At 42.2% G+C, this 22,378-nt stretch overlaps 1 protein-coding gene across 2 annotated transcripts in view; it reads right to left on the bottom strand.

The window, feature by feature from the left end:
• LOC143885408 (uncharacterized) overlaps positions 1 to 18,373 on the bottom strand; it is a 28,227-nt gene extending 9,854 nt beyond the window's left edge. The window contains exons 1-5 of one of the 2 annotated variants that reach the window (XM_077389565.1): positions 17,900 to 18,373; positions 17,505 to 17,590; positions 14,868 to 15,015; positions 13,140 to 14,723; positions 12,901 to 13,002 (exon numbers count right to left, since the gene is read on the bottom strand). In XM_077389565.1, the coding sequence (XP_077245680.1) occupies positions 12,901 to 13,002; positions 13,140 to 14,723; positions 14,868 to 15,015; positions 17,505 to 17,590; positions 17,900 to 17,962 (1,983 nt within the window). In that variant the 5' untranslated portion in view covers positions 17,963 to 18,373. The remainder of the gene's footprint in view (positions 1 to 12,900; positions 13,003 to 13,139; positions 14,724 to 14,867; positions 15,016 to 17,504; positions 17,591 to 17,899) is intronic. The other variant, XM_077389564.1, reaches the window with a different exon arrangement.
• Positions 18,374 to 22,378: the final 4,005 nt, after the last annotated feature.

The raw sequence follows: 22,378 nt of genomic DNA, 5'->3' as shown, positions 1-22,378 counted from the left end.
GTCACGTGGAATGGAGCTATGGATGGGGTTCTTTTGGCAGCCCTTAAGAATCAGATAGCTGAAGGGCAAAAGACTGGTGCCGGGTTCAAGGAGTACGCTTACAATGCTGCTGCGCATGAAGTGTCTGATGTCCTGAACAAGACCTTGACTAAAGATAATGTCAAGAATCGGTTAAAGACACTCAAGACAACCTACAGGACTCTGAACTCCATTATTAATCTCAGTGGATTTGGCTGGGATGAAACCTTGTGCAAGATATCGGTTGACGAAGAAGTGAAGAATGATTACTTGAAGGTAATAAATTTTTATCGTATATCAGTGCGAGTCATTTATAAGTTACGTGTTTAAATCATCTCTTCATGACAATGACAATTATTGTTTGCAGATGCATCCAGAAAACCAGAGGTTCTTTTCGAAACGATATCCACTCTACGAAGAGATTAAAGCTGTATGCGATGATGATTACGCACGTGGAGAGGAGGTGAGAGATAGGAGAGCGGTCCCCACTCAGGCGACGCAGGAAACACCGGGTGCTTCTTCATCGACCCAACCGGTTGGGCTCGATGATATGGACGACAGCTTCCTCCGTACTCCGCCACGTGCTAGACCTTCTTCATCTACACCTGCCGTAGATGTTAGCATGGGCTATAGTGACTCCTCTCCTATCAGGGGCCCAACTTCTGCTACTGGTGGGAAGAAGTCAAAGAAGCGTCCTAATGCTGAACTTGTATCGGAGTTGTAAGTTGTGTCTTCCAGCATTAATAGGGTTGTTGATGCCATAATTTCTACTGGTGAGGTGCACAACCTCCCTAACCTTAAAGATGCGGTGCTGAACATTGGTGGTTTCCCCAGAGGTGACCTCCTTGATGCTTATGTGTACCTACACGGGCTTCACAAGGAAGCTGAGGCATTCCTTTCTTTGGACGATATGTACCGCGTTGAGATGTTGGGGCGCATTATGCGGCACTTGCCTATGCAGTTATGAGTTCCTTTTTTCGGTCGATGTTTTTTGGTGGTTGGGTCTTTTTGTTGAACTGTTTATATTTGAACTAACCATGTGATGGGTTTGATGGACTAACTTATGTATGGGTTTGATGGGTTTGTTGGTATGGGTTTGATGGACTAAATTAGTATGGGTTTGATGGACTAAATTATGTATGGGTTTGATTGCATCAATAGTTTTTGTATGTTATCTTATAAAGCTTGTGAATGAAAAACTGGAGCTACTTTTGTTAATGTGCTGAGCAGAATTGACGGATATGAAATTTTGAGAGGTGGGGTTCAAATTGGTGTGTTTTAACCCGGATGGAATAGATATATTATATTAGAAGAGCTAAGAAAACAGAACTGTGTTTACCTATTTTAGGAGCATTAAAACACATAACGAGTATATGTTATTGAAGTTATGACAGTTTTTGTTCATTTTATACTGACCTCCGGATTAATTGGCTTTCTAATTACCACTTCTTTTCTTCTTTTAGACCTCCTTTCAGAAGATGGCCGTGTGGATGTTGGTGTTGCTCACTTTGTCAAGTGGGCGATGCGTGTCATTGCAATGGTTTCTATCTTTCTTCAGTCAAGTTTCAATGTTTCTCTGCTCTTGAATAAAGATTAAAGTAACTTTCTGCACTTGTTCTATTTTCTTTTTCTTCAACCATGGCCATGACTCTTTTATGTTCCCATCATGCCAAAATCACATGTCTCTCCATATGTCTCTCCATATTCATCCCCTTTGAAAACCATTTTTAGTCAATAGAAGTACTCATCTTGCCTTTATGTCATGCTAAGTTAGAGGCTTTATGGTCAAAGACAATGCTGCCCATAATTTTTTCTTTGAAAAATTATCGAACCCTTTGATCCGACCTGTGACCACAGTCTGTCCAATTTATGTTGAGACCACCTTGATTGGATGATCCTAGCCCCTTGATCCATCAAGATCCATTAGGGCTCTTCCAGGATCAAATAAACCTTCGATTTTTATAATCCTTTATCTTAGTCATGGGACTGACTACGTGGGTCAGTTCATGATGCTCTACAAGATCGCCACTCTCAAGTACCCAACGTTGGCATTGATCTGTAATTTATCTCCGTATAATCGCTCTCTTCTTTTAGCTTGAGAAAGCTATTTGCTAATGTTTATGGAGATTGCCTCCCATGTTCCGGCTTTTGATCTCTGTTTGTTGTTTGGGATCAGTTTCAGTCTCATGATACCCAGCCCTTGTTTGATGGACTAAATTATGTATGGGTTTGATTGCATCAATAGTTTTTGTATGTTATCTTATAAAGCTTGTGAATGAAAAACCTTGCTTGAGATCTAAGTAAATGTTGTTTATCTATCATTTGTTATTGCAACTATTATGTGTTGTTTACGTGGTACCAGGTAATGGCGAAGGATAAGTTTTATGTGGTTTTCAAGGGACGGCAGGTGGGCATATTCGACAGTTGGGCAGACTGTCACCTTCAAGTGAACAGGTATAGTGGAGCATCTTATCGCTCCTATGCCACAAGGAAGGAGGCAGAAGCAGCCTTAAATGCATATGATGAGCGCCATGAGGATTTGAAAGACAAGCGTGAAGAGGACATCCACAGTGTTCCTTAGTTTTTGGGGTTTGCCATTGGTGTGGGGTTAGTACCTATGATAGTAGTATTTTAGACTTTTTTCCGACTTGTTTATGAGGTATGTTTACTCACATTATGGTTTTATATGCAGACTGGGCATTAAAATGGTTGCTGATGCCAAAATTACTACTGGTGAGGTACACAGTCTCCCTGGCCTCAAAGATGCAATGCTGAACATTGATGGTTTCGTTAGAGGTGACCTTATTGATGCTTATGTGTACCTTCACGAGCATCACAAGGAAGCTGGGGCCTTTCTTTCTCTGGACGAGATGGGCCGAGTGGAGATGTTGGGGCGCATTCTGCGCCGTATGCGCCGTTTGGCTATGTGATGTTTATCTATTTTTTGTTGAACCGTTTATATGAACTATATTTTGGATGTATGAGTTAGGTGGAAATGTTATAACTAATGTTTAATTTCTGTTGGTGGATCATACTATGTACGTGTTGTTTATGTGGTAGCAGGTAATGCTAAAAAAAAATCTAGTGAAAAATATGTTTAATATGGGTTTCTGCATATTTTCCCTTGCTTTCTGGGCAAGTGAACAACAAGAAAACAGGTTTCCTGCATATTTTCCCTCGCTTTCTGGGCAAGTGAACAGCAAGAAAGCGCGGGAAAATCACAGTTTCTTTTCCTTTCCTTTCCATTTTGCCACGTCAGATTCCTTTCCTTTCTTTTCCTTTCCTGCAGCGGGAAAAGAAGTGAACAGAGCCTTATATAATTCCATAATTTGCTATCTTTAGTATATCCCCTTGACATTCTCACATGGTCATTAATATTCTTTATCCTTAGCAATAAATCTTATAATTCTTATTGTTTTTCCTTATCACATGTGAATACCATGAGAAACATCTTTATAATGCAGATTTTCATTCTTGTCACTTGTATTATCCAAGCCAGTCACATGAGCTTGTTGTTTGACTTAGATTATTTTTCAGACTTTGTAGATGAGGAAAGTGAAGAAGCCTTTGCCGATGAACAGGTCTAGGTGGCACTTAGGATGAGAGAGAACACTCATAGGATTTCTTTTGGAATATTTATTTTTTTTGTTTCCCTTTTTGGGGTAGCGATTCGGATTTTGGAATTTTGAAAAAAAAATCATGTTTAAAAAATTTGCCCCAAATCCGGGTCGTTACATCTGCAGATCGTCGTGGTAGGGATGGAGGAGTCCTCGAAACCACGAAGATCGTCACCATAGACAGAATTCAGAGCAAAGCCTTGGTAGTCAGTCCGATTCCGCCTCAAGTCCACTCCAGACGGACTCCCTGGGAAAATCCAACAAAAATGACCCTCTTGCCACACGTGTGCAGCGGAAGCTGGAAGAAATGGATCACCGTCTACAGGAACTTGCCAAAGGAAATAATCTTGCAGACCCCCAACCGTTCACCAACAAGCCCCCTTTCAGTAAAGAGATCCCTGCGTCGGTACCTCCCCAAGGATTCAAAATGCCCCAAGTACCTCAATATGACAGCACGACCGATACAATCGACCATCTGGAGACGTTCAAAACGATGAAGATGATGCATTGAGCATCTGACGGGTTCATGTGCCATGTGTTCCCAGCCACTCTCATTGGCGTAGAATGCAACTGGTATTCCAACTTCCAGCCGAGGTCGTTCGGATCCTTTGAGACATTAGGAGACCAGCTCGTCAGGCATTTTCTGAGTAGTCGGAGAGCTAGAAAAACAGCGGCAACTCTGATGGTAGCAAAGCAGCAAAGAGATGAATCACTTAAAGATTACATTGGACGATTCAACCGGGAAGCCCTGCAGATACAAAATCTAGACCCCTCGGCGGCCATGAACGCTCTCCTGACCGGTGTTAGATCGGCCAACTTCAGGCTTTCCATTGCCAAAAAAGCACCGACCCTCCTCACCGACCTGATTGCAAGGGCCAAGAAATATATAACGGCCGAAGAGACCCTAGCTGCGCTTAACCTGGGCCCGGACTCCGAAACCGACCTTAAGAGCAAAAATCGGGAGGACGAGAGGGGAGGATTCGGTCAGAAGCAACGCCGTGAAGACAAGTCCAAGGGAAAGAAGAAAATTACACTCCCCTCAATGCCACCAGAAGCCATATACTCATGGCCATACGAGACGAACAATACCTCAAATGGCCCCCAAAGTTACTGTCAAAAGGGAGCAAAAGAGACAAGTCGAGATACTGCCGATACCACAAAGATTATGGCCACGACACGGATGAGTGTAGGCACTTAAAAGAAGAAATAGAGAACTTGATCAAGAGAGGCCACCTCCGAGACTTTGTAGAAAAAGGGAGCCGCCCTCATAAAACCCAGGAGTATAAGAGCCCAAACCACTCTCCAAGCTCTAGGAGCCCCCAAAGACCGCAGAAGCAAGACAGTCCGAGGAGGGAAGAATGCTCCCGGCAAATCGCGGGAGTCATCAATACTATCGTCGGGGGTCTCGCAGCAGGCGGAGCCTCTTCCTCGGCAAGAAAGGCTTACGCCAGGCAGGTGAGTGTGGTGCATATCCCCAAGAAAAAGCACAAAGTGGATCAAGTCATCTCCTTCTCTGATAATGACTTGGAGGGGGTAATCCTTCCCCATAACGACGCCATTGTGATAACCATGCTAATCACAAATTTCAAAGTGCATAGAGTGCTAGTGGACAATGGGAGCTCTATCGATATCCTGTACTATGACGCCTTCAAGCAGATGTCCATTCTAGAAGATAGGCTGCAACCGATGCACTCAGATTTATATGGAATCTCCGGAGATGCGGTCAGAGTTGAAGGGTCCATTGAGCTACCCGTTCTTGTGGGATCCCCACCTTGTCAAGCAGCCGCCATGATAAACTTCCTCGTCGTCAAAGCATCTTCAGTTTACCATGCAATCCTCGGCAGACCCGGACAGAACCACTTAAGAGTGGTCACTTCAGCCTTCCATCAGAAGATGAAGTTCATCACTCCAAGCGGCATAGGCGAGGTCCGAGGAGACAGTACCGACTCCAGGGATTGCTATGTATCACTACTGAAGGGCAAACCAGGGTTGGAAACGCTCCCAATTGAAATCTTTGACCTACGGGACGAAACCCAGATCACAAGGAATGAATCGGCTAAAGACCTGGTTCATATCCCCGATCAGATGAAAACCTGGATAAGGTCGTCCAGATTGGCTCACTTCTCCCGGAGGACATCCTAAAAGAACTGTTTCAGTTCCTCAGGCGAAATTCAGATGTGTTCGCTTGGTCCTCGGCGGACATGCCAAGGATAGACCCTGATCACACAAACCTGTCAAGCAAAAAAGGAGAAGCTTCGCGGCCGAAAGACAGCGGGTGATAAGGGAGGAGGTTGAAAAACTCCTCCAAGCCGGGTTCATCAAAGAAATACGCTATCCAGAGTGACCCAAATATCATGATCATTCCCACACCAATTCTGCTACATCAAACGCTTCTCCTCAACCTGTAATGCAGTGGAACCAATTACCCAAAAGATCCTAAGAACTGAGGCCCCAACAGCTAACCACCCAACAAAAGTCGTTACCCATAGACCGTTCATCAGTTCCACTGACAACAAAATCAGTCCTTGAAGGCCATCCATTTAAAAGGATAGGTGAGGTGATCTGACAGCTCATCAACCCAGCTGCTAAATCTTCTCTTGAAGAACTATCGTTGTGTTACATTTGAAAGCTTACCGTTGGAACCAAACACCACGAATCAGTACATGGATTTTTCTTTATACATTGCCCAGTGAAAAGTTTGGTACAAGCTAATTCAGTAGCAGAAATTTCCTGCTTGGAGATGATCTTGGGGAGGTTAAGCCGATAGAAACCTTAAGTTTTGATGCAATTATTGCTTTAATTTGGTGTCTTGGTTGAAGTCTCCTCACTATTGATGTGCTGAATTGATCAGTTCAGGATTTCTATTTGTGAATTGCTGAACATTATAGCAATTTTTTTTCTTTGGAAAATTTGCTGTTAGACACTTTGGTTTAGTTCAAGAGGAAGATTATTGTTAGTGATGGTACCACATTGGGTGCTTTGAGCAGAAATTTCAGTTTGCTTTGCTGTTCTTGATGTCATACATTGTTGACGATTGAAAGTTTTCTATTGGTATTTTGTTCGCTTCTATCTGTTCTCTCTGTGGCATATACAATTCTTATCTGTAGTTGGCTGCTATTGTGTGTGATTGATTTGGCATGGATCAGCTGAATTATTATCCACCTCTTTATCAATTGTTGGAATATGGGAAGAGGCAAGATGCACTACTTGAAGAAATACTTGGCAGTAGTAGAAAATGGGATCGGACTGCTTCTCATCACAACCGGCCCCCTCCACCGAAGAAGAAAACTATTCAAGAAGGGGAGAGGATTGGAAAGAAAGAGAAAGTGCCGAGGTGGACAGTCCCGAGGCATGACTTTCATCCTTACAGGACCGGCGACTTGATTCTTGTGTTGAAGCTAGCATGCCCAAAGTCTATGGGAGCATGGAATATCAAGAAATGTTTGAGTGGGTACTCGTTGTTGATGGGATATTTGAATCCAATCAAGTACCAATGAAAGAGCAAGTTGCCATGGTGGTTTCCAAATTTCAAGACCGGGTTATGGATTGGTGGCGCTCTTTGACATACCGCCGTAGAGAACTTGATGAAGCACCAATCAACTCATGGGCTGAATCGAAAAGGGAAATTACAAGACATTTCCTATCTTTTGATGACCAAATTCGGTTGAAGCAGAGACAAAGGAATGCAAGGGCCACTCTTCCACAATCACAGCCACATGGGGTACATTCTCACCCTCATTCCATTACTAGTTCCTTCACTACTCGTTTTGATCATGATGACTACAACAAATATTCCAAAAGTGCAATGCCCATGCAAGAAGGTGATGAAATGGATGAGAAATGTGATGAAAGTGAAGAGGAAATCAACCATGATCGTCCATCACTAGCAGAAAGCCAAGAAGAAGACGAAGAAATCATTATTCTGGAGCAAGATGATGGCATAGAGCTTGATGAGGCTAGTGTCACTAGTGATGAGCTAGAAGTGGCTTCTAACCATATTGAAGACAAAGATGAGATGCATGAAACTATTGGGCAGCAAGTACACTTGGACCTAAGCAATGAAGATGATGTCCAAGTTACTTCTATGCTTTGCATTGATGATGGACATACCAATCATGATGAGCTTGAAGAAGAGACCAACGACATTCTAGAGGAAGATGTCAGTAGTGAAGAAGTTGATGAATTGGGAACAGTTGAAGAGTACTTTGAAGATGGGAATGAAGAGTTCGGTAACTATGCTTCTATGGTGGACGTTCTTTCATTTGATAGCTATGAAAGAGAAGGTGAAGCAAATGAAGAGCTTGAATTGTTTCCGATGACTGATATGAACATTGGTTTAGAGAGTGATTATGAGGCAGATATTGAAGATGCAACTGGGAATGCACAAGGACCATCATTCTGGGATGGGAATTCCAGGGGGGGTGGGTTATCTATGGAAAGACATGTATGGAACAATATGAGGACGTTGTTAGCAATGACAGTGACGCTAATTTTTTTTATTATGTGGACTTGGAGGTTCTGCCAACAGATGCCAGTACACTTCATGATGCATTTTATGAGGTGTATCCCATGATGACCCTGCACCATAGACATTTTACCATGTTCCCCTTCCACCATTGCATGGGTTTGCACTTGAGATCTTTCATGGATCACACTATCTATAGAGAGGTTGTTCCAAGTCACAGCTCGATGATGATGGGTGACTACCAAGGGAATAGTAGCAAAAACCGAAATACAGTTATTTTTGTGTTTGATCCCGGTGGAGTCTCATTCCTACGGCCGATGGGAACTCGAGACGAGTTCTTTCAAGAAGGGGAGTTTGATGCAGAAGCATCCCCTCGGCATTTGACATCGGTCCATATGGCTCCTTTAGAGTAGAGTTTCATTCATTTGGCCCCTTGCTTATATAGTGCTTGGCGTTGTTATTTTAGTAGCTTTATTTCTTTTAATGTCATTTTACAACATTAGGGATAGTTTACGGATGTAATGTTGTATTAGGGCTATGTTATAAAGCCCCTTCTTTCCTCTCTCTCTCATTTAGTTTTTGATGATTTGAGTTTTAATAGAGAATTTTCTCTTTTGAGAGAGCTTGGCTCCTCTTGTATTTTCATCTTTCTCCTTGAGATAATGGAGTTCCAAGCTATTGAATGTAGCTTTTCTTCCATTTCTCCCATCTAACTTGTTGAATGCAAGTGTTTTATTTCGCTAACTTCGCGCTTGATTGAACCTCGTGCATCCCCTCGTTTGTGGTAAGATCGAGCTCCTTATCCCTTAAAAAAAATCCCAAAAAAAATTATAGGTTTAATTTCAGCACGATTTGGAAATTATACCTCTGATCGCGCTCTACATCACATACCCCAAACAACAAAGAGTCAACAAGAACCGAACAAACGGTCACCAACAAGTTGTCTACAGATAGTAACAACTCCACAACCAAGAACAGTCAACAATAATAAGCACCACTAACCATCAACCAACAAGCACCAATAAACCATCACGGATAATCACCACTAAAACCAACAACAATAATCATCCACAACCAACAAATCCATTGATAAATCACCAACAAAACCAACAACACAATCACCACCTACGAACAACCACTACGAATAGCAATGTAAATTAAGCAACCAAAACTACCACCAATATCACCCAATCCAACGACAAATCCACAGCAACAACCGATCACCAACAACAGCACCCACAGATGCTATATCACACAGTAACACACGGTTCCGAGATACCAACAACAGCCCCATGTTTAGGTGATCTTTTACTTGGCCTTAAAATCTTTCACGTAAAAAATGCTTAAATTATTCCACATATGTGTTTCTTAAACATAAATGTTGAGAAAATCCGCCAGGCAAATCCTATCCGATCGGCCACAAATTAATGTAAGAGTAGAAAAATAAAACAAGCCATAAGATGAACACCAAGATTTATGTGGTTCGGCCAAGCATACATCCACGGGCGAGAAACACGATCTTCCACTATGAGAAAACAATATAAAAGGATTACAATGGATTAATCCAAACCCATAAACCGGCAACCCTTTCCTTGCTTCACTCACCAAGACCATACACGAGAGTAACCCGAGAGATAACCCCGAGAAGAAAACCCACAAGAAAAACCCAAGAAGAATGTGAAACAACTAATTACTCCAAAAGCTTAAGCTGTTGCAGAAGGCGTTATTTATTCTTTTATACTTTCACACTCCCCCTCACGTGTGGCCCCTCTTTCTTCGGGTTGGCCTACACGTGGCACATGTGGCCCCACTTTGGATTTGGCCATTGCATGTGGATTTTTGCTACCAGGGAGGTTTGAACTCAGGACCTTTTGCTCTGATGCCATGTGAAACAACCAATTACTCCAAAAGCTTAATCTATTGGAGAAGGCGTTATTTATTCTTTTATACTTTAACAAACAAAAAGAACCCAAGAACAATCTCTCTCTCTCTCTCTCTCTCTCTCTCTCTCTCTCATGTTCTGCAGCCCAAGCCCTAGCCGCCACTCTTGCCACACTCTTTTATTTTCATGGGTTTCAAGAGATTTATACATAGGTTTTCTAATAAACCTAAAATGTTGTTTCTAATTTTTCCTTCCCACCCACCATGGGAAACAAGGCAATTTTCCCAACAATCTCCACCTTAGCTTGTTTCTTAGCTACCTAAAGATTTTTCATTGATGTCAACATTAGTCCATTGTCGCCGCAAACCACCATTGGCCTTCCGAAGTACCGCTAACACCCTCGAATCATCCTGGCTCTGACTCCTCTGATTTCGATCAACACAGCCAATACACATGTGCAGCTATCAAACTGTTGACTCACCTAGTCAACCATGGAGAGGGATCTCGATCCATCCTCCCCAACAAAAGTACTGTCACCTTCTCATCGTCGTTTGCAACCTAGAAATTTGTCTCTGCACCAACAATGAAAGAGACTTTATGCGTGCACACGCTTCTACTCGGTTCCCAACTATCCATCGAGATCTTAGGAACACTAATCATCATGTCTCCGACCAGACAATATCATCTGCCACACTTCTCTCCTTTCATCAGAACCATGGCTCCATCTACATCTAAAAACCTGCAACCCCGGGAGTCCATCCGGCCAAGCAATATTAAATTCCTTCGCATATTTGGGACATACGCCACACCACCCAAAGTACGAACCACTCCATCAAACATCTTAATCTTCATCGTCCCAACTCCCGTGACATCACAAGTAGACCCGTCACCCAAGGACACTACACTTGTCTTTGTCTCCTCGAACGTATCAAAATATTCCCTCCTGGAGCATACATGTACAGAGGACCCTGAATCTAAAATCCATGCATCATGAGAAGTGTGATTACCTGTGGAGACTGTGAGAATGTCTCCAACCTCTTCGCGCTGCTCATTCGTTACAGCCACCACGGTATTCGTAACACTGTTGTCCAATTAGTCGGCTCACTTCAGACAATCCCGCTTGATGTGGTCGTGTTCCTTGCAACGATAAAATTGCACGCCCTTTCTGTTGACCTTGGATCATGACCTGCCTTTTCTTGATCCCCTGTCAGATGAACTTCCTCTTTGATTCCCACCATGAACAATCAACCCTTGCTCTTGACTCCCATCAAGAACATGTTTCTTCCGCATCTCATTCGACAAGAGCAATGCCGTGACTTTCTCTAACTTTATTGTATCCCTTCCATACAATAAAGTCGTCACCAAGTTGTTATACGAATTAGGAAGCGAGGTAAGAAGCAAAAGGGCCTTGTCTTCCTCCTTTTAACTTTTCATCAACCTTGTGAAGTTTATCGACAAGCTCGTTGAACACCGTAATGTGTTTTAGAAGATTTCCATCTTCTTGTATCTTCAGCACATACAACTGTCGCTTCATATACAATCGATTGGATAAGATTTTTGACATGTAAAGTTTTTCTAACTTCTCCCATAACTTTGGCGCATCTTCTTCTTTCATGACGTTAAACATAACATTATTGGCCTTTTTGTCTGTTTAATAGCTTGAGACGAGGGATCAGAACCGCCCCTTTAGTCTAGCCCAGTTGAAATGCCAGTCAGGATGCCAGTCAAGAAGGCTCTCGGAAGGCCAAACATAGCCAAATCGTGTCAACCGCCTTCGGCTCAATGTCTTCCCACTCGACATCCGTCATCTTCTCCGGCTTCCCATCCTTTCTCTTCAACTCCTTAGTTAATCCCCATTGTACTAGGATGCCCTTCACCCTCTTTTGCCATAAGGTGAAACAGCCCTTTCCGTCAAATTTGTCGATATTAAATTGCGTAGAACTCGATTTTACTATCATCTCAGATTACTCTGCACTTCTCGGGGTAGAGTGTAGCGTTCCACCTCGAATGAGAATCTTTCTACTCCCAAAGATCACTCTACCCGCGATCCAACCACAACAACCACGATCACTACCCCCCGTCCTTGACGATTGCTCCAACCATAACTCTGATACCACTTGTTGAGAAAATCCGCCGAGCAAATCCGATGCGATCGTGCACAAATTAATGTAAAGTACAAAATAGAATAGGCCACAAGATGAACACCAAGATATACACGGTTCAGCCAAGCCTACATCCACTGGCAAGAAACACAATTTTCCATTATGAGAAAACAATATACAAAGATTACAATGGATTAATCCATTCACAAACCCACAACCCTTTCCTTGCTTCACTCAACCAAGACGGTACACGAGAGTAACCAAAGAGAAAACACCGAGAAGAAAACCCACAAGAAGAGCGCAAGAATAAAGAGAACTCAAGAACAAACTCTCTTTCACCCTTTCCTCTCTTCTCTCTTTCTCTCTCCCTTCTCTCCTCATGTTCTGCAGCCCAAGCCCAAGCCACCACTCTTGCCGCACTCTTTATGTTTGTGGGTTTCAAGAGATTTATATATAGGTTTTCTAATAAACCTAAAAATCTGTATCTAATTTTGCCATCCCACCCACTGTGGGAAACAAGGCAACTTTCCCAGCAATAAGAAACATGAGTATCCTATTATATGTAATAAGCGATTAGTACATTTTTCTTCAAAAAGAAAAAATAGTACAAGAAACATCTAGAAGCACACTCCTAGTTGATGGTCTTAGGTTTTTCTTTTTTAAAAGATAAAGTATTAAGTGCATGAATACCGCATAAGCAATAATTAAATACATAAAAACGCCAAAAATTGGAAAAAAAAATAGCATCTAATCATTATCAAACCATTAAGTCAGAATATAAGTTGGTCATAAATTTTAAGCCCGGTAAAAACTTACAGATGAAGTATGTTTACGCTTCCTCAGGTTCACATTCCCGGACATGCCACTTTCTTTATCATTGCTTCGCTTCAGATTCATTGAAATGTCCAACCGATTTGCCTGTTCCACATCACCATACCATTAAAATTTATTGTACCTGATGATAGTCACTATTTGTTGAGAGTATTTATTCCCTCGAAATACAGGTCTATATTTACTTCATTTTCAAAGTCACAGTTCACTGAAATGGCTCTAACCTTATTTTTACCAATTTTAAGGTTGCTGTTGGTTGTTTGGTCTTCTTTCAGATTCTTTTTTAATTTCTTTAGTCTATCACTCGACCTTCTGGCTTCAAATTTACTTGAACATTTCCCAAAAATGCTCGTTTCTCCTTTAGATGGAATAGCATCTTTACCATCAGAACCTGTTTTTATTGTATGCTTTGAGGTTCCAACATGGCAAAATGATTTACTTAGAGAAGATGATTTTACTGTAAGAGCATTAATTCCAAGCACATTATCATCCCCTAGATATCCAACATCTCTTTCCGCTGAGAATAATTTTTCTTTCCTCATTTCAGGACCACCATTACTTTTGTTTGGAGTACTTCTAGGAGTCATTTTCTCTCCAACCAAATCCACCCCATCACTCAAAAAATCATGGGCCACCGACATAAGCTTTGTTTCATTGTTTGTGTTCTGATCAGATACTGTGCTCTCTTTCCGAATGTTTTTTAGATTCTTTGACCCACTGCTCCTTCGCGTGGAAGAACATGCAATTGGACTTTCATTTGGCTTCTCCATCTTTGCTCCGCATGGAACAATTCTTTCTGTAGCTACACTTGTAGTTACAGTAACATCCTCCATATTATTATGATTGCAGTTATCTGATCTGTCAGAAATATTGAGATGCCTATCATCCGGTTCCGTTGACATGGATTTTTCCACAGCCCCTCGAAGGCCAACACTAGCATTTTCACGTAGGATTTTGTTGTTGGGGTTTTCTAGTTTCTCCTTAGAAGTACTTTTCCTTGGGCCATAAGCTTGTTTCTCCATACCAAGGGTTTCCAAATCCACCACATCACTTACAAAACCATGAGCCACCGACATAAGCTTATTTTCATTGTTTGTGTTCTGGTCAGATATTGTGCTCTCTTTGAGAATGCTTTTTAGATTCTTCAACCTACTGCTCCTTCTTTTGTAAGAACATGTGATTGGACTTTCATTTGGCTTCGTCACCTCGGTTGCACAAGGAGCAATTCTTTCTTTATCTAAACTTGTATTGACATTAGCATCCTCCAGAGTATTCTGATTGCAGTTATCTAATCTTTCAGAAATATCGAGATGCTTATCATCCGGTTCAGTTGACATAGATTCTTCCACAGACCCTCCAAGGCAAACACTAGCATTTTCCCGTGGGATATCATTGTTAAAATTTTCTAATTTCTCCATAGAAGTATTTTTCCTTGGGACTTCACTTTCAGGCTCATTCCAACCTTTGAGATTATTATCTAGTTCTCTTGAAACTGACATATTTCTACTTTCTTTGAGTACGGCATCTGTGGCATTCGTAGCACATTCGCCGTGTTCCTTTCCTTGAGCACAACTAGCTACATCATTCTTGGCCACCCGATCTTGACTTAGTTGTTCTATCATTCTATTCGTTAGGAGTTCGTCTAAGGGAATTGATGGAACAGAACTTGCATTAGTATCCAAAAAGGTGAATAACTTGTCAAAACAAGAGATAAATGCTGGAGCACTTCGAGTGGATTCTTTTCCAAGATATTGGTCAGCATACGCCTCCCAGTTATAAGGAAAACCCGTCAGGAATTTCTTACAAGCCTGTTCAGAGAAACAAAATCTATGTGAAAAATATACCTCGATTACAAAAATGATAAAACCCAGCAAATGATGCATAAACATAAGCACCTGGTACTCATAAACACCACAATTAGGAACAAAAAATGCGAAAATAGTGTAATACACCTCAGGAGGGAACCCATTTTGATGGGTATGTGACTTGTTTATGAGACCCCACAGCATAATTGTAATCCCATCTGTAGTCTCTAGAGTGTAGGAATCGTGCCTCTTTGCAATTGGTGCAGAATGAAATACTCTCACTGCCTGTTGCCCACTGTACATGAATAACAAAAAATTGTGACAAAAAACAATAAAATTAACCAATATACATATTGGGCCCTCCATTTCACCCTCCCTGAAATGCAGAAAGCTCTGACAGGTCGACATCATGCCACAAAAAAGATAAAAGGCCAAGATAAAAGACCACCCAAGTCTAAATTTTTAAACACTCTGTGATGTCACGGGTAAGTCCTATTAACACCACTTTCATTTCCATTGCAAAAAACATCGCTGCCAGTTGCACCTATTTTCCTTTTTATTTCTTCACTTGTTTTTTGCTTTTGCAGTATAGAGACTAGAGAGTGTGCAGTTTTCCTACAATCTCCACCCAAGGTGTAAAATCCCACTCATGAAACTGTTGGCAATAGTTACTAAATCAAAATTCTAATATTGAGCATTCCTAGGTACTCATGGTAGGTTGGTGATTGAGTTATTTAGTAACAATAATAAAATTTCTTAAGTAGGAAAGATGGGATTGTAAAATTGGTTTTAGAAGATAGGCTGCACTAGTTTTCTGTTTTAAAAGTCCCATTGAGATAGAAGTCTCATTGCTGGGATTTCAAAAACCTATCTCTTATGTATAAATGAGTCGGGTTGTGTGATAATAGGTGAGTCATGATTGAATTTTGATATTGTTGTTCTTTTTTTTTTATTGAAGAAGTGTGAGTTTTAGAGAAATAACATGACTTGGTTGAAGTTTGTCCGTCATTTTGGAGTTCTGCTGTGGCCAAGCTTTACATGGCATCTCCATGAGCTGTGTTTGTTTGTGTGGCATGTGTAAGAGCATAGAGTTTTCCCTATGAAATGTGAATTGAACCAGCTGTTCACTAATAGGCTCAGTGTGCTTTCCTTGAGGATTTCATTTATAGGACCATCACCACCTTTGAGATCAGAGTTGTTTACTTTGTGGGAGATGATTTTTTGCGCCCCCCCCCCCCCCCCCCCCAGTAGGATAATGCGCCCCCCATTTTAACATGAATTGGGGGCAGACTTTAACGCTTTTTGACGTCAAAAGAGAGGGGGGGCATTATCCTACGGGGGAGTGAAAAAGCAAGAATAGTGCCTCATGGGTTCCTCTTCCGCTCCCAAATTGCGATTCGGCTCTCCTTAGTAAGAAGCGACCAAGGAGCTTGTCAAGCCCTAATGATGATGCCATTCTCTACACACCACCTGCTCCTATTATTCCATCAGTCTCACCATCACTAACTTCCTTGCATCAAACTCCTTCAATTCTTCAGAGTACTTCAATGGAGCAACCACATAGGTGTCTTCAGAAGGCACGAGAAAGAGGGAACGAAAATGAAGATGATTAAAAATTACTACTTTTTGATGTACTTAAATTTTAAAAATATATACAAAGATGGCTAGAAATTACTATTTTTTTATGTACATGAATTTTGAAAGACATAAAAAAAAATATTCATAGACGCTCCCGTGGTGCTCCCAACCTTAAACTCTTCTAGACCCCACGATTTTCCACCCCATACTTGTGGCCCCGCACCTGCTTCATGCTTCTAAGGAACATTCTGACTATATGTGAATATCAAAAAAATCATTGATGACTAAATATAAGTTCTATGCACATGGGTGCTAAGCTTCATTCTCCCTAGGGTGCAAAAAGCTCCGAAAGTAACAGGTTGAAATCCATGCCCACAGGAAGACCAAACAAAATGCACAGTCATTCTGAACACTCAGTACAGTTGAATCTCAAGATGAAGGATGTTATTCTCAAAGCCCATTACAGCCATTGTAATTGCATCCATTAAAATCGCTTTTCTAATGTTGTTTTTTTTATCTTTTTCTTTTCCTTTACTTTGCAGTTTAATGGGTGACTTCATTTTTTCAACAATGGCTACCTGTTAAACAACCAATTATTCCAAAAGCTTAAGCTGTTAGAGTTGGTGTTATCAACATTCCCCCTCACGTGTAGCTCCTCTTTTTGGGGTTGGCCCGTGCCACATGTGAGCCCTCTTTTGGATTGGACCCACACGTGGACTTTTAATATCAAGGAGTTGTTGGGTTTTAGACCAGAATCTGCCTCTGCCATGAGGCAATAGCTCTGATACCATGTGAAACAACCAATTACTCCAAAATTTTGAGCTGTTAAGAGTGCCACATGTGACCCCTCTTTTGCGTTGGCTGCACACGTGGATTTTTAATATTAAGGAGTTATTTGGTTTTGAGCAACGGACCTGCCATGAGGCAATAGCTCTGATCCCATGTGAAATAACCAATTACTCCAAAAGCTTAAGCTGTTAGAGTTGGTGTTATTTAATCATTTATACTTCAACAGTCTCCCTGACATGTGGCCCCTCTTTTTTTGGCCATACCCTAGGCTATTTCTCCACTCATTGAAAAATTTTCCCCAAAAGTTCTCACATACCAAAATTACAAAGAAAATATAAATTAATGAATTAAAAATGAGAAATATAGTAGGAATGCAAGGCTGAGAGAAACCCTAAAGATGGATAAAAGAGAGCCTACCAACTGGATATGAATCCTGCAACACCTAATCTCTTTCTGTGGCAGACGCTTTCGGATTTAGTCAGCCACCAATCAGACAAGCAGACCTACCAATAGAAAATGAAGAAAAAGAATAATAGAAACGCTAAAGGGCCATTTGGATACATGGATTTTATAATCCAAGATTGTAAAATCCTGGATTTTACAAGCTTAAAACTAGATTTTAAATCCTAAAACCTGGATTTTGAATGCGGAAATAAGGTGTGTTACCACTCAGTCAAAAAAATGTAGGCTTTTAGCTTGTAAAATCCAGTAATTTACAATAATGGATCATAAAATCCATGTAACCAAACGGTCTAAAAATCAAACGGAAAAGAAGATGAAAATTGTTATGAGGAAATGGAAAAGAGACGTACTACTGCTTTCTGGAAAGAGGAGACGGGCGTTTGATTTGAATCCGTTGAAGGTTTTGTCGCCATGGGAGTTGCAGAGGGGAAATCTTCTCAATTCTGAACTAGGGTTTGCATTTCAGAGATCCTTTTGGCGGGGCGTTTTGAAAAGGTTAATAGCCCTCCCTAACTTTTATTAAATTATCAAATAAGGCCTTGTTGATACACGTGGTGGCATTTAAGTGGATAACTTATACAAATCTTAAGAAAGGGCTCCTTCAAAACCTACCCCAAACTCTCTCTCTATCCACCAACCTGGCCCAACAGGTCAATGTCATTAGGTAGGAGTTTTACTTGGTGTAAGACCTTATGCCCTTTCGGCCTTTTGGTTGCTCAAATGTGTTTGATGATCTTCTGAAGATCTTCCCAAAGCATGTTTGGTTGCCTAAACTCCCTTTGACCATCAAATATATTACTTTTTTCCTAGGCACCCCTTCTCTAATCTTCTCCCCATCTTTCACCTTTTTGGTGGAATTTGGGGAGAAGATTCTTGTTTTAGTCTCTGTTACCTTTCTCTCTCTTCCATTCTCTATATTGGTAATCACACCCCTATATCTTCCGATAATCTTTTTGTGAATTGCTGTACAACCAACATTGCTTACCAATCTTCCACAATTCTTCTCCCCATCTTCCATGCTTGTCTTCTTCCCTTTTACTTCTTCTTCTACTAATCTCCCAGCCAAATTCAAGCAAACAAATAGAGCTGTAGTCCCATATTTTTTAAAAAGTATTGTACGGCTGACACCATCGGATGATCTAAACTGTACATTTGATGGACCATGATCTAAATAGGTTGTGGCCCAAAAATCATTTCCATAGGATAGTCAGAACCCTCCGATCTATAGAGGTTTCCGTAATACGCGATTCCTCTATAGATCTGAGGACTAGGGTCATCCTATGAAAATGACTTTTTGGGAACAACTTATTTACTTTGTGGCCCATCAAATGGACGGTTTGGATCATCCAATGGTGTCAGCCATGCAGTACTTTTTGAAAAATACAGGACTATAGGTCTTACACCATATAAAATCTCCGAGTTTTATATGCTGCCGAGCATGAAGCCTAGTATTTTTTGAAAAGAATAGTGGGGCCCACTTCAAAGGATAATCCAAGCCGTCCATTTGTTGGGCTGCAATGTTCATAGGCCGTACACTGTAGATGACCCAAACCATTCATTTGTTGGGCTGCAATGTTCATAGGCCGGACAAATGAACGGTTTGAATCATCCTTTGAAGTGGGCCCCAGTGAACCTTACAAAATATACTAGACTTCATGCTTGGGGACCAAATAAAATCTAGGTCTTCCAGATATTAGAACTCATTGTATTATATTTTTTTTAAATACCTTCATAGGCGCACGCGGGCTCCGCTATATATTGTGTCTGCGGCGTTGATGGCATATTGTTTTAAAATAAAATGGAGCCCATCCCTGTTCGAAAATCCAAACCATTCAATTCTTCGGCCCAAATGTAAATAGATTGTCTTTGTACCTCAAAATTCATCTCCATAGGATGATCCGAACCCTCTAATACAAATTGAAATCTCTAATGATAGGAAGGTTAGGATCATCCTTAGGAGATGATTTTTGGCATAGGGCCTATTTAGAGCGGGTCCTGGCCAAAGACGTTAGGGCTATCTCTTTAATCACTCTTATGTAATAAAGTATGTGCTAGAGTATGTAATAGTTTATATCGGTTATTTTTGTCATTATACTAGATAGGGGTTCGTATAAATACAGTGCGGCCTTATCTTCGGTAAGAGAGCGGCCTCTATCTTTTAGAAGGAATTTTCAGGATTTGGAAGCCAGATCTGAAAGAAACCTTGCCTTCCTACTTGAGGTTTTTTCTTCTATCTTCCCTGTTGCAAGCAGTTTTGAATATTTGAAGAAATTTCAGTAAGTTTCATTCGTCCTACGACTGGAACGATTCTACTGAGTTTTGAATTTACATTTCCTGTTTTACTTGAATTCCTTGTTCTTTCTTTCAATATAATTCATATCCTTTGAAGCTTACTGAAATTTTTGTCTGAATACCAGAGATGTGTGAGTTCTAGTGCTGAAATTTCCCATAAGTTTAGATCTGTGGTAATTCATTCACGAATTGAGTTGTAGACGAATTTTTGTGCACTTTGGCGATAATTGCAGGAATTCTAGCCCTAAATCCCACAATTGTTAATGTAGCTAACTGAGGGGCTTAATTTCATTCAGAGATTTTCGTTGTAGGCAGTCACAGTTGGGGATTCAAGAGAACCGAACCATTATAAATGGAAAGACTATAATCTTGCTTCCCATATGTAATGATTGCATGCATTATGTATGGTAGTGTTAGACCTAAAATCGGTAACAGGTACAGCAGTGATGTAAGAGCTGAGCTGGATGACTAGAGGAGCTGAGTCCTGAAGGACCGGAGTGAACGAGGAGTGAGGTGGTCGAGAGAGAGTCCTGCTATGAGGGCTGAGTCCTGCACAAGGCAAGCGAGGTCAGAAGACCAGACCGGGTTTTACTCCGGACAGGCCCTTCGACACTCAAGTCAGTATGAGCAGGAGTGAAGGGGAGATGTCTAAGAGTTTAGGGAGAAAAGGGATTTTCGCATTACCCATTGGTTTGAGCTTTGAATCCCTTTTTATAGGGAAAACCTGGTGAGGTGTCCTGGACAGGTGTCCAGGACAGATGGCGGCCTGTAAGAGGCTGGAGTTCACCTACTCCAGTACAGGTGGCAGGCTGTGAGTGGCTGGAGTTCACCTACTCTGGGACAGGTGGCAGCCTGTGAGTGGCTGGAATTCACCTGCTCTGGGACAGGTGGCAGCCTGTGAGTGGCTGGAATTCACCTGCTCTGGGACAGGTGGCAGCCTGTGAGTGGCTGGAGTTTTTACACCCCATCAGTTGCCCCCCAGTTTTCCAAGTCATTGAGTGACTTGGGAAAGTGTGGTTGATCGCTTATCTGGATGGACAGGTGTTGTGTGGAAGTGAATCGGAGGGTTCAGTCTGGAGGTCCAGTCCGGAGTCCAGCTGGAAGTGGAGTCCGGAGATTCAGTCCGGAGTCCAGCTGGAAGTGGAGTCCGGAGATTCAGTCCGGAGTCCGGCTGGAAATGGAGTCCGGAGATTCAGTCCAGAGTCCGGCTGGAAGTGGAGTCCGGAGATCCAGTCCGGAGTCCGGCTGGAAGTGGAGTCCGGAGTCCGGCTGGAAGTGGAGTCCGGAGATCCAGTCCGGAGTTCGGCTGGAAGTGGAGTCCGGAGGTCCAGTCCGGAGTTCGGCTGGAAGTGGAGTCCGGAGGTCCAGTCCGGAGTCCGGCTGGAAGTTGAGTCCGGAGGTCCAGTCCGGAGTCCGGCTGGAAGTTGAGTCCGGATGTGGACTCATTTTTGTCGTCTAGCGGCCAGTCCGGTTCGGACCGGACTGGTTTTTGTCGTTTTATTGAAACGCGTTATATCCAGTTCGGATTTTCCCGGACTCATTTTTGTCGTCTAGCGGCCAGTCCGGTTCGGACCGGACTGGTTTTTGTCGTTTTGTTGAAACGCGTTGTATCCAGTTCGGATTTTCCCGGACTGATTTTTGTCGTCTTGCGGCCAGTCCGGTTCGGACCGGACTGGTTTTTGTCGTTTTGCTGAAACGCGTTATATCCAGTTCGGATTTTCCCAGACTGATTTTTGTCGTCTTGCGGCCAGTCCGGTTCGGACCGGACTGGTTTTTGTCGTTTTGCTGAAACGCGTTATATCCAGTTCGGATTTTCCCGGACTGATTTTTGTCGTCTTGCGGCCAGTCCGGTTCGGACCGGACTGGTTTTTGTCGTTTTGTTGAAACGCGTTATATCCAGTTCGGATTTTCCTCGACTGATTTTTGTCGTCTTGCGGCCAGTCCGGTTCGGACCGGACTGGTTTTTGTCGTTTTGTTGAAACGCGTTATATCCAGTTCGGATTTAAAGATCCAGTACGGAGTACGGAGCATGGAGTGCGGAGCATGTAGTGCGGAGCATGTAGTACGGAGCATGGAGTGCGGAGCATGTAGTACGGAGCATGGAGTGCGGAGCATGTAGTACGGAGCGGAGATGTGAATTTTCATGCACGTAGGGACACGCGCGTGCTTGATCGTATTTTTGAGTGGGAGAATGTGTCCGTCATAAATATGGGACACGTGGCGCCATTCGAGTGTCCTCGAGATGCGTGCGTCGTATTTAATGCCCCACCGCCTCTGAAAAGCTATAAAAGGAGGTTTTACCCCCTTTCATTCTTTACTTTTTACTTTTCATCTTTTCTTCTTTTTCTTGCTCTGGGAGCTTCGACTTCTCAGTTCTCAGTTCGCAGTTCGCAGTTCCCAGTTCGCAGTTCGCAGTTCGAGTTGCGCAAGGACTTGACGAGCTCCACTCACCGGTATTCCTCTCAGCCCTTCTCTTTACTACATGTCTGATAGTAGTTCGAGTTCCGAGTCCGGTACGGAGTCCTCCACTAGCAGTA

Source organism: Tasmannia lanceolata, unplaced genomic scaffold (assembly GCF_043159265.1).
Source record: "Tasmannia lanceolata isolate RefF3 unplaced genomic scaffold, GAP_Taslan_0.1 ptg000008l, whole genome shotgun sequence".
Taxonomy (NCBI): Eukaryota; Viridiplantae; Streptophyta; class Magnoliopsida; order Canellales; family Winteraceae; genus Tasmannia; species Tasmannia lanceolata.
The sequence above is the reverse complement of the archived record's forward strand: the minus strand, read 5'-3'. Positions and strand labels throughout refer to the sequence as shown.